The sequence below is a fragment of the Oncorhynchus mykiss genome, chromosome 3, assembly GCF_057628025.1.
Source record: "Oncorhynchus mykiss isolate SJ-2025 chromosome 3, ASM5762802v1, whole genome shotgun sequence".
NCBI lineage: Eukaryota > Metazoa > Chordata > Actinopteri > Salmoniformes > Salmonidae > Oncorhynchus > Oncorhynchus mykiss.
Genome location: NC_143024.1, coordinates 35,672,916 through 35,691,749, shown reverse-complemented (window position 1 = coordinate 35,691,749; position 18,834 = coordinate 35,672,916). Strand labels below are relative to the sequence as shown.

The 18,834-nt window shown below is 42.2% G+C and overlaps 2 protein-coding genes across 2 annotated transcripts; both read left to right on the top strand.

Moving 5' to 3' along the window:
- The first annotated feature begins 274 nt into the window (after nucleotides 1–274).
- On the top strand, nucleotides 275–6,237 carry LOC110514960 (ras-related protein Rab-25). The gene is made up of 5 exons (XM_021594062.3): nucleotides 275–770; nucleotides 3,658–3,853; nucleotides 4,601–4,794; nucleotides 5,277–5,357; nucleotides 5,609–6,237. Exons 1-5 carry the CDS (start codon nucleotides 734–736, stop codon nucleotides 5,734–5,736), a joined length of 636 nt encoding a protein of 211 aa, XP_021449737.2. The 5' UTR covers nucleotides 275–733; the 3' UTR covers nucleotides 5,737–6,237.
- Nucleotides 6,238–7,622: 1,385 nt separating this feature from the next.
- Nucleotides 7,623–17,860, top strand: LOC110514944 (ras-related protein Rab-11A). The gene is made up of 5 exons (XM_021594060.3): nucleotides 7,623–7,935; nucleotides 10,518–10,713; nucleotides 11,195–11,388; nucleotides 12,339–12,419; nucleotides 16,074–17,860. The coding sequence occupies exons 1-5, from the start codon at nucleotides 7,896–7,898 to the stop codon at nucleotides 16,211–16,213; spliced, it is 651 nt and encodes a 216-aa protein (XP_021449735.1). The 5' UTR covers nucleotides 7,623–7,895; the 3' UTR covers nucleotides 16,214–17,860.
- Nucleotides 17,861–18,834: the final 974 nt, after the last annotated feature.

The following is an 18,834-nucleotide window of genomic DNA, read 5'->3' as shown; positions in this document are numbered from 1 at the left end:
AGGTTTGCTGAACAGACGTAAGATTGCATTACCTTGCCCATTGTTTGACAGTATTGTTATTACTGATATATATATATCTATCTGTTTGACAATTCAGACCTTTATCAACACTGTTTCTAGGTCCCTTTTACTGTTGCTTTGTGTTCCTGGTTCGGGATTAACAGAACCAGGGGTTGGTTAATTCCATAGTTGCATACTGTAGCAAAACATTTAGCAATGGAAACAGTTTTGCAACAATTAGGTTCTATTTGGCAGGTAGGTCCCTCCCTGTTTCGTTTGCTTCCGTTTGGTTCATAGTGAATACACCTCAGAGGAAGCAATGATCTGTCTCTCACCATGAAAAAGGGATAGGGAAACAGTAATTTCCTGAAGACACTCATTTGGTTTGTCCACCAGGTGGCATGTAGCAATTGTTTTAATACAGTTGCTCATGCTGTTGTCCTACCTGTTCAACCTGCCAAAGACTTACACCAAGCCACTCCCCCAACCCCCATCATTCCTCAGCAGAACTACCTGATGACAGAGCGGAGCAAGTTCCTTGTAAACAATCTAAGTTTATATTAAACATAGAGGGGGGCAGGTGACTTGCAAAGTATTTGTGCAGCTCTTTTAAATCTGAAGATTAGGGTGAGTGGCTTCTGGGCCAGTGTCATCTTTCCTTTCTCCCCTCACACTTTGAGTGCTCGACTTGAAGACAAGGCTTCACATTGTGGCACCACTGAAGGGGTACATCATGGGATCAGATGAGGCCTACAACTTTGTCTTTAAGGGTGAGTCATGTTCTTTCACATTTAACAGATTGATGTCTTACATTTACATAATGTAGCAGACACTCTTATTCAGTAGTGAATGCATGCATTGTCAGATTTTTTTGCTTACTGGTCCTCTATGGGAATCAAACTCCTCACACTGGCATTGCAAGATCCATGCTCTACTAACTGAGCCACAATAATGATATAGTGTATATGTCAACAGAGTGACTCTGAAACCTACTTTTTCTGTAGTAGAGCTAGTGCAGTGTTGTTCAGTACAGACAACCGTTGGGTTCTGTCACTTAGTGTGTGTATGCTAAGGCTAGAAGTTAAGTGCCAGCACAGTATCAAAAGCACACAGTAGATTGTTAGTAACACATCTACCACACAGATGGGATGCAGGTCACTCTCACCTGTGTTGAAATTACAGAAAAATTCTAGGACACACCCTGTTTCAGAAGCAAGTTGTCTTGCCTAGTGCATGCACTCAATAAATATTGGCAATTATGTTTACGCCAGTCCTGTTGTGCAGGGCGTCTCAGAGTAGGAGTGCTGATCTAGGATTGGTTTAGCATTTTAGGTCATGATGAATAACCCTGTATGGACAGATCCTAGATCAGCACTCCCTCTGGGACAGTTTGTGGATAAAGGCCCAGGTCTAGGAGTTTTATCCAGTACTTTTAAGAATGCCTCTAACCTTGAGGTTCATTAATAAGCTACTGTTGGTATTTTACAAGTCAGTACAGTGCTACTTCAAGAATGTTGTTATTTCTATGAACTTGAATGCTATTTCTCTGTAACTGAATACATTCTCGACCTCCAACTGTTATTGTGGTGAGTTTCACAAGCTTGTCAATGTCATTCCAGGAAAACACATGTTCCTGAATGTTTGAGCCTATCACTCCATTATGTCTATAGTCACACTAGAGAAACATGTGTACTGTTACACTAAATGACCTACTAAGGCCTATACGCTGCAGGCCTGGTAGAGGAGGTGATGTTGTGCATGATGAGGTGAAGTGATTTGTCGGTAGGGAAACAAGAAAACCCAGTTGGTTGGGCCAGGGGGAAGGTGACGAAGTCAAATTTAGTGTGTTTTCACTGATCCACATGTAAGTTTCTGCCATTCATTCTGGAACGAAGGACTAGGCCTAATTCTACTATAACTTTTTATTTTTGAAACCATCCAGACATCATGAAGTAAAATCTAACTGATTCCCTGCTCTGCTTAGTCATAAATCAATTGAAGTAAACTGAATTATTATTACATGAGGGGGAGTTTTCTGCAATTTACTTAATCCCCTTTTTCCTCAGAATAAAGTCAAACCAGGCCAGTAGAGTGCTTCAAGGCCTCTTGTCCTATTTGCCATGGAAACCAGGGGTATTGTTTGCATAAGAGGTTACTGAGTATGGGAGGGGAAATGGCCACATTTTCATCCCACCTACTAAAAGCAGAACAATGATCTGCCAATGGAGTGAACAATTACCCAAAACAAACCAAAGTAGAACATCATAACCATTCTTTCCTGCTGCTTTACACCTCAGGTTAAATCTAACCTGGGTTCGGAGACCAGAAACTGGATAGTTGCTTTATAATGTAAATCTGGGAACATGAACCTTCTGCACACTGCTCTTTTTCACATTCTTGGTTTCCTGGGTACTTATTTCTTAGATCTTCCTTGCTGGTGCGTCATGGAACTTGGATGTCTATCTTGGTTCAGCTCACATTCTCATGGTTGAGAGTAAAGCAGGAATTGGTGTTTGGCTCAGCTCAGTCGGCTGTGTTGAAATCATGGTGTCATTGTGACGTGGTCATATTTTCCTATATGTTTGTCAAGTAAGCCAAGGCTGGCTTTCTGAGTCAGCTGCTCACACTCTATAAGCAAAGACATGAGTCACTGCAACATACAAGGGGGCTTCATTGCTACTTGTACCTCTTCTGTTTGGACTCAGTAGACTGATTGCTCACAGCAAGATAGATATAGGGAAGTATCAGCGTAAACTGTACCACCAGATTTTTTTTTGTTGTTTCCTCTTTTGAAGGCCTGTTTCATTACAGGAAATTCCCCAAGAGCAATGCAATAAATCCCATCCTCTCTGGTTCTCCTTTGGTTCTCTTAAACAACTGACCACTCATCACTGTATATACTACATACCTCTTATCTCTTAATTAACCTACACAGCGTAATAATAACATATTAGCTCCCATTTGCTGGATTATAATTAACATGAACAAGCATGATAATTAATTTTAAAGACACCTGAGCCATGATTTTGATGCTACTTCTCAGATGGTTTGTTCTACATTCCTCACTTAACATAATTAGCCAATTAACCATTTGCACAGGTGTGGTGCTGTTTCTGTCATAGAACACCATTGTGAAGAGAGTCCCAATGATATCATGGGAACAATGAGCAGCAGACTAAGACTGAGGATTTAGGGTAGGGTTAGTGAAATTGAGTGGGCTGTTTGAGGACACACCTAGGCCTCACCTAAGAGTTACACTATGTGCATAAAGTTCAGGGAGCAGCCTTATTGTAGTTATGAGTTGGTATTAATCAATGGGATGACATGAGTGAGATTATAACAGTAAAGAAAAGATACATTGAAGAATTGTTGTTTTGTGTGTAAAAACCATTACTTACTCTCATTATTGTAATTCCATATGTGTTGTGCCCTGAAATGGCACCTTGAGGTTCTACGCCTGATACTGTTGTGCATCTGCACTATGGCAAAATAAAGTGTTCTATGTGTAGGATGAAACACGCCTAGTCCCCTTTCTAGATGATAGACATACCATTCATTCACATAATGGGGACTCACTGGGGATGTAAAGCACATATTAAAACCTATTTCTGGTGCACTAGAACTCATACCCTCCTCTCTCCCTTCTTTCTTCTCCAGTGGTTCTGATAGGTGAGTCCGGCGTTGGCAAGAGTAACCTGCTCTCCCGCTTCACCAAGAACGAGTTCAACCACGACAGCCGCACCACCATCGGGGTGGAGTTCAGCACACGCACAATTCAACTGAAAAGTCTCATCATCAAGGCTCAAATCTGGGACACGGCTGGGCTGGAGCGGTACAGGGCCATCACCTCCGCGTGAGTACTCTGGGTGAAACTGTGGACCCACGTACACACACACACACACACACACACACACACACACACACACACAAACACAAAGGGACAATTCCTCACTATTGTGTGGGCATCTTGGGTGGTATTATAGGCCCAAACACTCCACGTGGAGAGGCACTGGTTTCACATTTTTCCCAGATAGCCTGGAGGAATAAACAGTAGGTTCACTGTTCCAGTCATTTACTACTTGTACATTTTGGTGTAAATATCCATTTGGCTGGACATACTCAAAAAACATCCAGACTCAAACATGTTTCTTCTCTGACTTAAGAAATTCCTGACTTGTTATTTTATAAAGACTCTGGAAGGGTTAATGGCATGGAAACACGTTTCAAAACAATAAAACTGTGTTCATTCAATTTAATGACAAGACAAATCTGAGGATATGGTATACCACTGCAGGATTAGTTCTTCTCTGTCCAGAGTTTAGTAATTACTTTACTGAATAATTCCCTCATGTATATTTGCTTCCCTAGAAATGTCTTTCTGTAATCAAAAACAAGTCTATTAGAATATTATAAATCTTTTGTCAGTTCAATCATGTATCATACTATGGAGGCCTACATGGCATTTCAAGAGAAAAATGGGATATGGATACTCAGAGGCATCACCCATCACATACTGTATCAATATGAATAAAAACATCAGGTTATTGGTAAGGTGTTGACTTTTCTCATCACCTCTTTTGCTTTCATATGTTCTACCTAGTTATTATAGAGGAGCTGTCGGAGCGCTACTGGTCTATGACATCACCAAGCATCTGACCTATGAGAGTGTGGAGCGCTGGCTTAAGGAGCTCTATGATCATGCAGACCCTCACATCGTAGTCATGCTTGTGGGCAACAAAACTGATCTGGGGTCAGAGCGATCAGTGCCCACTGAGGAGGCGAAGGACTTTGCAGGTACAGCTGCCAGGCACAATTAATATATCCTAGGATAAACACAAAGCATTTAACTTCAAAATGTTGTTCCCTTATATAGTGAATTGTGGTTTTGCATTGCTAATATACTAATATTCACAACAGCCAATCGGCCAATCTACTTTATTGGTCAAAACTTATTGGTCCAAGGCTTGAGCAGTGCTTGACTTGGGAGCTGAGTACCGGCACCTCAAATATTCTACTGCTTGAGCTCCTGTTCCTCAAATAGAATATTAGCTCAAAGGTATTGTTGAGCTCCTGTTCCTCAAATAGAATATTAGCTCAAAGGTATTGTTGAGCTCCTGCACCTACTGTAAATATAAACAGTACCGGCACCCAAAATGAGTACCAGAGTCTATTTTAGTCCATGTCAAGCACTGGGCTTGAGTCACTAGTTCACCCCAAATTTGACAAACCTAAATTATGACAAAATACTCTAACACTACCTCTCTTGCTCTTTGCAGAAAAGAACGGCCTATTGTTCTTAGAGACATCAGCCTTGGAGTCCACAAATGTTGAGACAGCATTCCAAAATGTCCTTGGAGGTAATTTACTTTATATATTTACAGTACCAACCCTATTATCAATTTGTTTGTTTTTAGCTCTCTAGCTAACCTTGTTTTTTTGGTGTAATAGTAGCGCAATCAATGCTCAGTAATTCATCCGGAAAACTGAGTGGAAAGTTGGCATTGCAGAACAAAATGGCAGTTGTGTCACTGGCAGTTTGTGGTCAATGTTTTTTGTCACTGTTTGTTGCACCACATTTCATACTGTATCCCTGTGCCTATTCCATCAGAGATCCACAGGAAGGTGAGCAGTAAAGAGGTGACCCGGGGGTCCATTAGTGCCGTGTCTCTGGCCAGCCCTGTCCACAGAGCTGCAGGCGACCCTGAAGAGAAGAAGCCCTGCTGTAGGAACCTCTGATGGGACAAACCACCCAGTGTGGGCATCATTCTGCAAAAGAATGATGCTGAGCAAGACCTCTGATGTGACACAGTTACATGGTGGCAGACAGAATGAGTTTTCCATTCCTAAAGATGTAAGTACATGGCTGGAGTACATGGTACATTTCCCCAAAGAATCCAGAAATCATTTGGATATAAAAAATGTCTCAAACAAAGATTGTGTTAACTTTTAAGATTCAACTTTGTTTGGAAGGATACATTTTTTTTTTTTTTTAAAGGTGGTCAACTGATGTACAGAATATTTGTATTTTTAGTGACTGAGGTTGGACAACAGGTGCCAGAACCATGTTAATAATTTTACACAAAACTTGATTAATTAAACTTGCTGTCACTGTTGTTTGTGCTCTGTTTACTTAATGTACAGTAACATGTAATTGTTTTATGTTATGCTTAAATTGTTCCAAAACGGCTTATTCTTATTGTGAGGTGATTTTACAACAATACAGGAATATTTTTTGCACTCAAGTGCCAGGTGCATTATTGCTTGCCTTTTTACTTATAACTTTTTACATTTGATTTCCTTCACAATAATAGCCAATCCATCATACACACATTCCATTATAATACATCTAAAAATGCATATGCCAATAAGTATAATACACAAACAGCAACTGATTGATGGAATAGCCTACATTTTCCATCTGTGAGGATCACTTTTGAATCTAATGAAGTTATCCCATTAATGATCAGACATTGACCATATTGATCTCATAAGTAGCCCTTGGCTAAACCTATAATAATACATTTAATTTAGTGCTTTTTTTCAGACCCAAGGTGCAAAAAAATACAATAAATAGGCTGATAGGCCTACATCCAGATTGACAAAGAAGTATATATTAATTGCACATATTTAGTTGCATAAGCGTAGCCTACAGTTCACGTGCTGCAGTGCTGTGACGTCATTATGATACCGTGCCAATGATCAATTAAACCTGAGGCTCATGGTGCTTTCAAGACAACTGGGAACCGGGAAGAAAAAAACGTGTTCAAATCCTGACGTCAGTGATCTTCAGGTCGAAAGTCGGAGCTGTAAAAAGAGGCCCGAGTTCCCGACCTGGAATTCCGAGTTGGATGACCGTTCAAAAATATTTTTCCCAGTCGGAACTCGTTTTTTCCGAGTTTTGTATTTGTATTTAGTATGGATCCACATTAGCTGCTGCTGGGGTCCAGCAAAATTAAGATAGTAATACATTTTAAAAACATTACAATACATTCATAACATATTAAGTGTGTTCCGCCTCTACTACCATATATATATATATATATATATATATATAACACAAAATCCATGTGTACATGTGTGTAGGGTTTGTATGTTATCGTGTGTTTGTATGCATGTGTCTATGTATGTGTTGCTTCACATGCTGTTCCATAAGATGTATTTTTGCTGTTTTTTAAATCTAACTTTACTGCTGGCATGAGTACTTGATGTGGAATAGAGTTCCATGTAGTGATGGCTCTAGGTAGTGCTGTGCGCCTCCCATAGTCTGTTTTGGACTTGGGGACTGTGAAGAGACCTCTGGTGGCATGTCTTGTGGGGTATGCATGGGTGTCCGAGCTGTGTGCAGTAGTTCCCAGTTGTCTTGAACGCACTGAAGTCCGAAGTCGGAGATTACCGAGATCCAAGGTCCCAGGTGTTTTGAACGCGGCATCAGCATACCTGGGAAGGCTTGAGACTGAAGACGTCACCCAAGAAGCGATGAGTAGGATCAGTGGAGGCAAATCATGAATGACAACAATGTAGACCAATCACAGGAAAGTCAGTGACAGGTATCAGTCTTCGATTGGCCAGTCGAAACTGGGTAAAGGGCGGGGCTAGAGACTCGACGTTACGTCGCTCGGAAATGGCACATTACAAGTGGTCGGGAAGAGGAGTCGAAAGTTTGTGAAAGATAGTTTTTTGTCTTTCAAAATTTCACAGTCAAATAGGATACATATAATCGAATAATATATTACAGGTGTTGATATAGTGCGAATGTACCTTTTTGACTCTGTTGTTCGTTCTAAGGAAGCGGTCGGTCGCGAGATAAATGGTCAAGAAGTTTTGTCGAATTGAACAGAAACGACCACGGGAGGGTTTGAACATTTCACATTTCCATAGGTAGAAACGTTGAAGAAATGACGAATAGAGAAGACGAATATGACTATCTTTTCAAAGGTGAGTGTTTTTACGATACTTTACTATGACATTGTCACTTTTTTGAGTGTAGTAATTTCGACCTACAGTTGGTTCAGCGCCACACCGCTTTCAATGTAATACATTTCATTTGTCCCCGCTTCCGCCCTGTCAAAATTATTCGGACTGTACTCAAATATGTAACGAGCGCTGCCAAAATCAGTTCTCAATGACACGAGGAAATGCGTAGCGGTACCAGTTACAGTAACAACTTCACCCAATTGCTGAAACTATTGTTTCCATGCAGTAGAAATATGGCTACAACTGTGTAGTAGGCTAATTGATTGCAACAGCACTAAACACTCAGTTAATAAGCACCAAGTAACTATCCATTAAGTGGCATCTGTTTAGTCATCTTGTGGTGGGCCTATGACGCAATCATCAGGAGAGGAAGTATTGGTCAACAGGAGTCATATAGCCCACTGACAATGGCAGGATGACACCTCAAAATACTACATTTACTCAAACGGATTGCCCTAATGTGACCAGTGTCCACATGGTTTAGCCTTTAAGCACCATTCTGTTTGTAGGGATTCCATTGACCTGGTTTAGTGGTGGGTCACTCTAGGTTTAGAGAAGGCAGTCATCTCCACGATCTGTTCACATATGAATGAAGATGACCTTGGCCTAATTCATCTAACAGATAGCACAGAGTGAAAGCTTATTGGCCCCTACTCAACATAACTTGTTGAACCTTATGTTCTATGTTGTTTAGTCGTACCTTTCCCAGACTTTTCTGTGCGCATGCACTGTAGCCTATTGTTAGGCCTACATATGAGAATGTGTAGGCCTACATTTGTAAGAATACAACAACAGTTGGTATGTTACAATAATAGTGGATACTTACTGCTCACCTGTACTTACTTACACTAACTACTTCCCTCGTGGGTTGTTTTGTCCTGGACCAAGGAAAATAAAGTGCACAGGGTCCTTTGTTCAAATGTAGAACCGCAAACAAGCATGTGTTATCAAACTGGAAAGACCTGCATGAATCAAGTGAGTGTGTGTGTGTTTGTCTGTCCCTATACAGAAGGCCTCTGATCGTAGTGAAGATAGATTAGATTACACAGCTAGAATGCACTGCCCCATAGAGCCTAAAGTGAGGACTGTCAGTAGGCCACATAACCAGTAGGTTCCTCCCCCTCCAGTTTCCTGCTTTTAATTGCTTTCTTTACTGCACCCTCAGTGTTTAGGCATGAGTCAGTCAGGTGAGTGGTTGAATCACTACTCCCGACTAGGCGCTTGTAAGTGTTGCACAGCAAGTTGACCAGCTTTCTTGTTTAAAGGACTCCTACTGAGTGTGCTCTTTACAAATAACATATGCTCTCTTGTTGATTCGACTTCCAGATAAGATAGGCCTTCTTAAAATAACTTCCTTATACTGTATTGGGAAATAGAATTAGGATTTTTAAGGAAGCTAGACTACACTGTTTAGGCCTATGCTATGTAGTGATGGCGTTCAAGAATATAACAATTATTGTAGAATGGTTGTATCTTTAGAACTCTGGAATGCAGCCTACACAATACCTTAGCCTAAATTGGGGATGTTATGTTTCTGGTGACAGGTACACTGAAAGTTGCATAATGCTGCTGTTAGTTCCTCTGCCACCGTATTATCACTGTTACCAGATAGGCTAGTCTAATGGAATTGTAGTTCAGAGTCCTTCTTGCAAATGACAAGGATGTTCTTGGAACTACATAGTCCCAGTTCTCACGTTACTAGCTGATGTGAAGAGTTGCCAATGGATTTCCTGTGGAACAAGTGAACGTTTGTTAGGTTTTCCTAGCTTGAGTCAGTCGGCACAATCGCCAATTGGTAGGCAGGTTTCTAACTGTCTGTTGGCCCACTGTAGCATTTTCATGTTATGAGGTTCCATGCTTAGCTTGTATGATAGCCTACATTCCGTGGGAGTAGGACATTTGTCAATAAGGCCTCATAAACACACAAGCAGTTCCTATTTCCTAATAACAGGGTGGTGAGTTTGAGTTAGGATTTTCCTCCTGACTCACCTGGATTTCAGTCATTGTAAAATTCTCTTTCCCAACACCCCGCCTTGTGTTTGGAAATGAATGGGTGTCAACGGGAACAGGTGCCAAATGTTTAATTGCTCCATAAGGGCAGGGTTCAGTGGTGGTGCTATGTGAATAGGCTGAACTACACAAGGCATCATCTTGGTCAATTAAATCAAACTTCAGTCATTCATGACAATACTTAGCCTAGGTGCTACCTCACAAAGGTCAAAACTTCACGTCATGGGGCTTTGTCTATAGAAATAAAACACAAATATTGTTTATTGAACTACAGTCAAGTATAGTCAGACCCTCTCAGTAGATCGTTAATCACTAACAGAACAGCAGACACATGGTGTGACCCAATCAGGAGCTGTCGTATCTTCTACCACAATTTTTTTTGTCAGGCCTGTCTTACCCCTACTGAGTGTCCCTGTTCCTACATCGTAGAAAACAAGTTGCTTGTAGACCCCTGTACAGTGGGTAGTGTAATGTATTGTTATTCTGGTGGTGTCTGTCTGACTCATCCCTTCGATCCTCTCTCTGTGCTCCAGTGGTGCTGATTGGGGACTCTGGAGTGGGGAAGAGTAACCTGCTGTCCCGCTTCACCCGCAACGAGTTCAACCTGGAGAGCAAGAGCACCATTGGGGTGGAGTTTGCCACGCGCAGCATCCACGTGGAAGGCAAGACTGTCAAGGCCCAGATCTGGGACACGGCAGGACAGGAGCGCTACAGAGCCATCACCTCAGCGTGAGTATTAACACAGCTCACACGCATAGAGATTTGTTTTTGTGTCTGTCAGGCACCTTTTGACATATTTGCAGTGTTTAGATAAGCAGCCCAATTCTGATCTTTATTTAACTAATTGGTCATTTGACCAATACCCTCAGATCCTTTTCACAAATGAGCTCTGAAAGATCTGATGTGTAAAGGGCTGATGGGATTGGTCAAATGACCAATCAATGGAAAAAATATCAGACTTGGGCTTCCTGTGTAAACTCAGCCATTGAGGATATTTGTGCGTACAGAACATTCCAGCCTACTTCTGCTAATTTTCAAATGTTCTCATCTTGTTGACAACTGAGTCCTTTGCTTATGATGTATGCAATAGCATTTCATGTAGGGAACGACAAACTAAATCTACCACTCCATTGACTCAGCCAATGCTCAGCTGTTCTGTTCACCACTGCTCCCAGTAAAACTTATTTCCCTCCTCCTGTCCTCTGTGTAGGTACTACCGTGGGGCAGTGGGGGCTCTGCTGGTGTACGACATCGCCAAGCACCTGACGTATGAAAACGCTGAACGCTGGCTGAAGGAGCTGCAGGACCATGCTGACAGCAACATCGTCATCATGCTGGTGGGCAACAAGAGTGACCTGCGCCACCTCAGGGCTGTGCCCACGGATGAGGCCAAGGCCTTGGCAGGTATCCTCACATCAACTAGTTTTTTTTTTATAGCCATCTTGTTAATCTGTTTGTGCTGATTCTTCCAAAGCATTACAAACCAAGGGGTCAGTACAGGAGAGTTGTTTCTCCCTCAATAATTTTAGCTTTTTCATTCGCAATAGCAGTAGACAAAGCGATACGGCAATCTGAACACAATACCAATGTTTTCATAAATATGGCCATAATCTCTCTTTCAAAATTGGAATAAGGGAACTTTAAACACATTTCAAAAATGTTTGCGGAAAGTGATGCACCCGAGCCTCGCAGTGGACAAGGGAATGCCTTTCACTGTCCACTTTCCCCTTGGGGGCTGCTCTTTGATGTGGAGACAACAGAGCTCCCATCAGGCTGCCTCTGTCAGTGGTTAACAGCCCATGGTACTGAATTCACATCCCCAGCAATAGAAAAAAAGCCAGTCAAGTTGACTCCACTGTGATTTTTAGCTTCTCTCCACACTCCAATGTGACATTTCCAGCTTATCACACTTCTCCCTTGTAGCTCTGCATAATGTTTCAAGTGTTTACTTACGACCTTGAGTCTTATTTCATGCATGGAATACACTTTGACTTGTAAATTGCTCTAGATAAGAGTGCCTGATATATATAAATGAATGAATGGAATTGTTCTAGAAGATGTCATTGTGTAGAGTAAACAAGCATGCCATGTGAAACCACAGGCTCTCGTTCAATTTCTGCTTTCGATTTGTTACTAGGGTTGGCTCATGCAGCACGACTACAAAGGGTCACCGATGACATGCCATTTTTATATTTGCTCTATCAGTTAGTCTACACTGTGGTGGCTGTTGCAAATAGCATCATTGCTGATGTATGATGACTGGGTGGCTGTTTTATGAAGTGCCTACTAGTATGGACAATGAATATGACCTGTGAGTTTTTTTTCTGCTTTTTTTCCTCTCTCCACTTTCACAGAAAAGCATGGACTGTCTTTCCTGGAGACCTCGGCGTTAGACTCCTCTAATGTGGAGCTGGCTTTCCAGACTATTCTCACAGGTTAGTGTACATTATGAACTAGGAGGTTTAGCCCTGACTGCAGATTGTATCTGGCCAGTATGCCACGGCTAAGGGCTGTGTCCAGGCACTCTGCATTGTGTCGTGCTTAAGAACAGCCCTTAGCCGTGATATATTGGCCAGATCCCACACCCGCTCGGGCCTTATTGCTTAAATATACCATGCTACGCTGCCTACCATATACACTGGGACTGCTTGTGGTTTTTAACAATGTAATTCGGTAACGATGGAATTGCCCCGACTCCAATTTTTACTTTTAAATGTATGCTAAACAAAAACCATTGATTTTAAAAAGTTTAACAAACCATACAATTCTATGCACAGTAACTACATTTAACAATTTATACAGTAAATTATAAAATAACATTTATTGGAAACTGCAGAATTACAGTTAAATCTGTTTTTATTATTACCAAACTTTGTATCTGTGCAGTCCTTCCTGTAAATATGTTTGTCATATTTTCTGTGGAAATAGTTAAAATTAGTCTATGCATAGTGTTCTATGCATAAAAAAATCTATGGTTTTTGTTTGGTAAACATTTTTTAAGTGAAATTGCCCCAAAGCAACTTGTGTTCACCCTGTAGTGCACACAGAATCATGCCATCTTGTGAAAGAGCTGGCCTACTCTAACTTAAAGAGTTGCTAGTCCAAGTAAAGGTCTCCTCTTCACACATCTTATTAATGGCCATACCAAACGTTTCTTTAGTTTATATATTATATATATGTAAATGATTTGTACTCAGAGCTTTGTAGTCCATTTGTTCAGTGGTGGCTCATCTTCCGCCAATAGATGGCAGCAAATTTCAGGTTATTACGAGGCCCCTACTGTAAGATTACTCTGCAGTAAATTGAACAGTACCTGACATTTTTTAAGGTCAAAAGCATCTGTAATTGGCACACTCAGACAATGACACTTTGTGTGAGCCTCAATCAGATCTGCTGTTTGCCAGGAAATGACTAAAGCATTTTTTGGGGGCCAGGTCGCAATATGTACATTGAAATACAAGTGTGAGCTATCAAATGTTATTAGTTACATGCGCCGAATACAACAGGTGTAGACCTTACAGTGAAATGCTTACTTACAAGCCCCTAACCAACAATGCAGTTAAATAAAAGTAACAAGTAGTTAAAGAGCAGCAGTAAAATAACAATAGCGAGACTATATACAGGGGCTACCGGTACAGAGTTGATGTGTGGGGGCACCGGTTAGTCGAGGTAATATGTAGGTAAAGTTATTGTAGTGACTATGCTTAGATAATAATAGAGAGTAGCAGTGGTGTAAAAGAGAGAGAGAGAGGGGGGGGGGGGGTCAATGCAAATGGTCTGGGTATCCATTTGATTGGATGTTCAGGAGTCTTATGGCTTGGGGATAGAAGCTGTTTAGAAGCCTCTTGTACCTAGACTTGGCGATCTGGTACTGCTTGCTGTGCGGTAGCAGAGAGAACAGTCTATGACTAGGGTGGCTGGAGTCTTTGACCATTTTTAGGGACTTCCTCTGACACCACCGGGTATAGAGGTCCTGGGTGGCAGGAAGCTTGGCCCCAGTGATGTACTGGGCTGTACGCACTACCCTCTGTAGTTCCTTACGGTGGGATGCCGAGCAGTTGCCATACCAGGCAGTGATGCAACCAGTGAGGATGCCCTCAATGGTGCAGCTGTATAACATTTTGAGGATCTGAGGACCCATGACAAATCTTCTGTCTCCTGAGGGGAGAATAGGTTTTGTCGGGCCCTCTTCACGACTGTCTTGATGTGCTTGGACCATGTTAGTTTGTTGATGTGGACACCAAGGAATTTGAAGCTCTCAACCTGCTCCACTACAGCCCCATCGATGAGAATGGGGGCGAGCTCGGTCTGCTTTTTCCTGTAGTCCACAATCATCTCCTTTGTCTTGATCATGTTGAGGGAGAGGTTGTTGTCCTGGCACCACATGGTCAGGTCTCTGACCTCCCTATAGGCTGTCTTGTCGTTGTTCAGGCCTACCTCTGTTGTCATTGCCAAACTTAATGATGGTGCTGGAGTTGTGCCTGGTCGTGCAGTCATGAGTGAACAGGGCATACAGGAGGGGACTGAGCACACACCCCTGAGGGGCCCCTGTGTTGAGGATCAGCTTGGCGCATGTCTTGTTACCTATCCTTACCACCTGGGGGCTGTCAGGAAGTTCAGGATCCAGTTGCAGAGGGAGGTGTTTCGTGCCAGGGTCCTTTGGTGAGCTTTGAGGGCACTATGGTGTTGAACGCTGAGCTGTAGTCAATGAATAGCATTCTCACATAGGTGTTCCTTTTGTCCAGGTTGGAAAGGGCAGTGTGGAGTGCAATAGAGATTGCATCATCTGTGGAACTGTTAAGGCGGTATGAAAATTGAACTGTGTCTAGGGTTTCTGGGATAATGGTGTTGTGAGTCATGACCAGCCTTTCAAAACACTTCATGGCTACAGACGTGAAGGCTATGGGTTGGTAGTCATTTAGGAAGGTAACCTTAGTCCCTGTGCCCAAGAACACTATGGTGGTCTGCTTAAAACATGTTGGTATTAGACAGGGAGAGGTTGAAAATGTCAGTGAAGACACTTGCCAGTTGTTCAGTGCATGCTCGCAGTACATGTCCTGGTAATCCGTCTGGGCCTGCGACCTTGTGAATGTTGATCTGTTTTAAGATCTTACTCACATTGGCTGCGGAGACCGTGATCACACAGTTGTCCGGAACAGCTGGTGCTCTCATGCATGGTTCAGTGTAATTTGCCTCGACTCGAGTATAGAAGTAGTTTAGCGGTTCTTTCCAGAAGTCTCATCGTTTTACAAAGACACAATTTAGTCCCTCATACCCAGCACAACTCACATTAAGTACCTCTACAAGAACAACTTACTGAGAGGCATTGACGTATTAGCCACACCTTAGAAAGGCCCTTGTTAATACATGGCCGCTATAAAATAAAAAATGGGGAACGGCCGACTCAAACCCAAGAGTGTCTGAGGAACAAGCATCACTGAGTGAGGCCTTCAAATCAATTGATATAGGGCTGTCAGCATGCTCCCTGCTATGTGTTCTGCTTTCCTCCTCCACATACAATTCCCGCTGCCTGAAGTTTAATATTTAGTAATTCTACTCTTAAACAAATGTGTTATTCATAGAAAGTTCTAATTAGCTCATTTAAGAGGGAACAACAGAGTGCATAGCAGTGCTCAAGCACAGGAATTGAACTAGAGACTCCCTGACCTGGGAAGCATGTTGACTGTAGCTAGTGGTTGAAATACCAGTTCAAGGGTTAGTTGAGGTCGTCTTGTCTGCTCGTTTTCAATCTCTTGCTGATTTACCCGCCAGTCAGTGGCATGTATGAGTCAGTCTGAAGTTAGTTTTGCGTGCCAGACTCGAGTAATCCTAGGGAAGGTGCAGAAGTTCAATCCCCAGGAGCCACGGGGTGCTGCTGGTTTCTATGATAGCTTGTCTCCATTTCATGTTTTTGTTATTTATTTACACAACCCTGGAAAGTAAAATGCTGTTAGGTCCCAATTGCATGACCATCTTGTTCTCAGTTTTGTATCCACTGTAGTCTTTGACGAAACTCTCCCTTTCTCATCATCCAACAACCCAACAGCAACTGTTGTGTCCTCACCTGTCTGTCTGTCCGTCTCCTGCAGCCATCTACAACATTGTGTCCCAGAGGCAAATGACGGGCCGCAGCGACGCCGACTTCTCGCCCAACTCCAATGTGGTGCCGATCACAGTGCAGCCCACGCAGAACGCTGCCAAGTCGAGTGCCTGCTGCCAGAACAACTGAGGCCTCACCACCGTCAGGGACAGACGAGTAGACGGAGAGGGAGGACTGGGAGACAAGGAGGAGAAACCTAGAGACAAGGATACAGGCAGACAGAAACAAGTGGAGAGATACACAGGGAGACAGAAGGACAGGGAGACCAAGGGGGCAACCAAGTGTTTCCATAGCCTCTATGCATTGTTTCCTCTGAGAAGTCTGTCCCCATCTAATTAAATAAGCTTTATGGTTATGCCTTGGCTTGATTGGTTTTAAATATGAAAGAGGACATGAATTAATTTACATGAATTGAGAAATTTAGCATGTTTGGATATGGTCCTCCATATCTTTCCACAGTTTGTCTCACTCATTGTGAACTGACCCCCCCCCCCCCCCCACTATTGTCAGATCAATTTAATAAGCCTGTGAACGCACCCAATTCCCCAGCACAGAGAAGGGGCAATAAGATTCGGCAGTGAAGACCTGATTTCACTGAAATGTAACCCCCACCTCTCCATTGTCAGGCAGCTCCTCCCAAACATATTTCAGTTTGTCCCAATTATATTTATTTCACACTATATTGAGGTCTTGTTTGACCAAAGGGTTTGTGCTAACATGCAACACTGGGTGGGTTTGATCTGAAGCTGCTTACTATATATGACGGGTGTCCTCTTTTTGTTCTTGATTTCACTGGTAATCAAATCCTTTTATGATATAGTTATTAAATGTAACTACTCTTGGCTAATGGGGAACCGAGGAGTTAAGCCATCTTATCCCAAATGTTCCTGGTCGAATGTCAGGCCAATCTAAACTGCACAAAATGGGGGTCCGTGGAGAACTTTTCATGTCCATTTTATCAGTGCTCTTCGACTTCCCTTTTAGTCTTTACACAAAATAAAGTTTGCTCTTCAGATTTTTTTGTGATCAACATTTTCCTCCCTGTTGAAACTCATTACAAAGTACTTTGCACAGCAATATTTCTCACATAGGCCTATTCTTTGTTAGCAAAAAAGACAGTCTAGCTCTTTTGGGTGTTATCCTTTTATCACCGTGAACCATCCTTTTCCGGTTTAACTGAATTGCTGTCTCTTTCTCCGTGACTGTGGAGATATGTGAGGGTGATGAGGGGATATTGGTTGGAGTGGTGGTCATATACCATGGTCTGAGTGGAGCCCTCCCTGCGGCCTGCTGTCCTAGATGGATGGACAGCTCATGTTGCAAGAGATGGGTAGTAAGGGCACTCAGCCCTGCTGCGTCTCTGATGTACACAAGATGGCTTGTTTTACTGTAAATGAACTCCTCCACTGTATGTAACTGGAACCGTATCATGCCTTCTGGGATATCCCTTAAGAGTTTCCCAGGTCTCTTTGTATGGTTATATTTTCTCTTTTTTCTGGGTGTGTGTAGTTCTGTTGGTAAGAGTAAGCACTAGGGAGGATACTAGCCCTTATAGATCTGCTAGTTTGGCAAAAGAGGGGAGGTGTGGGGAAAGTTTGAGGGTGCCATTACCACAGCCGAAGGTCAACAGTGTAAACAGTCATTATCCTGCTGAGTTTTTTTTTCCCTTGTGGCATTCCCAGTAGTAAATTGGGATGTAAAGGTTAGGTTTTTAAAATGTTAATTCTCATGTGTACATTTTAGATTGCACATGTATAAATAAATGTAATTTCTTAAGTCTTGCTTCTTATTTGTGCCTACTTTTCAATGAAAAATTACATACTGTGGAGTTACTGTATGGTAATTCACTTATGGTACTTGTTTGCCATTTCACAACTGCAACTTTTTTAAATATTCAAGACAAAGCAAAGAGCATCCATCGGAAACAATTTCATTTTTGTTTTATTAGAAACATTTACAATACATCTTGAATCGTTGAAAAAATAACAGAAACCAAAACTAATATGGCGCAGATACAATAATAAAATGTCAAAAATGATTCACAACATGTGCTAAGAAATAAACCTGCAATATCACATGCCTCTTGCGGGCATGACACACTGTAACAGTTCAAAGAAGACTTTTTTTATTTTATCAAAGTGATGGCCAGCCACATGGCAAACCCTCTCTCACTGATCACAGAGAAACCAGAAACTAAAGCCAGGAGATGCTGACCCAAAACTAATGCACAAAGACCACTATAAGACCGGTATGAAACACTTCTACGTTGCCGGGAGAATCTGAAGAAACACTACCAAAGACAAACTGTCAGACTGCAGTGGCCCCTTCAGAAGAGGACAACGTGAAGGCCGGAAGGTCATTTCAGTCCCCATGCTTCAGTCAGTGGTGGCGGAAAATATACCGTCCTGGCATGTTGAATTGTAATGACAAATGTTCACTTTTAACTACCTAGTTTTCAGATTTAAATAAATACATTTTAGGTTCATCCATATGTGAAGGAATGACAACCAAGCTTTCCTCCCCTTTTATAGAACTGTGATGAGAAAATGAAAAGGACAAAATACTGAGTGTCACATGGGGACTGAAACGGTCTCTCTTTGCTTCACCTGAAACACTTGTCCTTTTTTTCTGTTTCTGAAGGGGCGCCAACTATGAAAATCTACAAGGAACAACCAGCCCCAGACCCCTTGTGTTAAAACCAAACACATAGCATCTGTGGTGTTTATCCAGTCTAAGTGACCATACAAGAT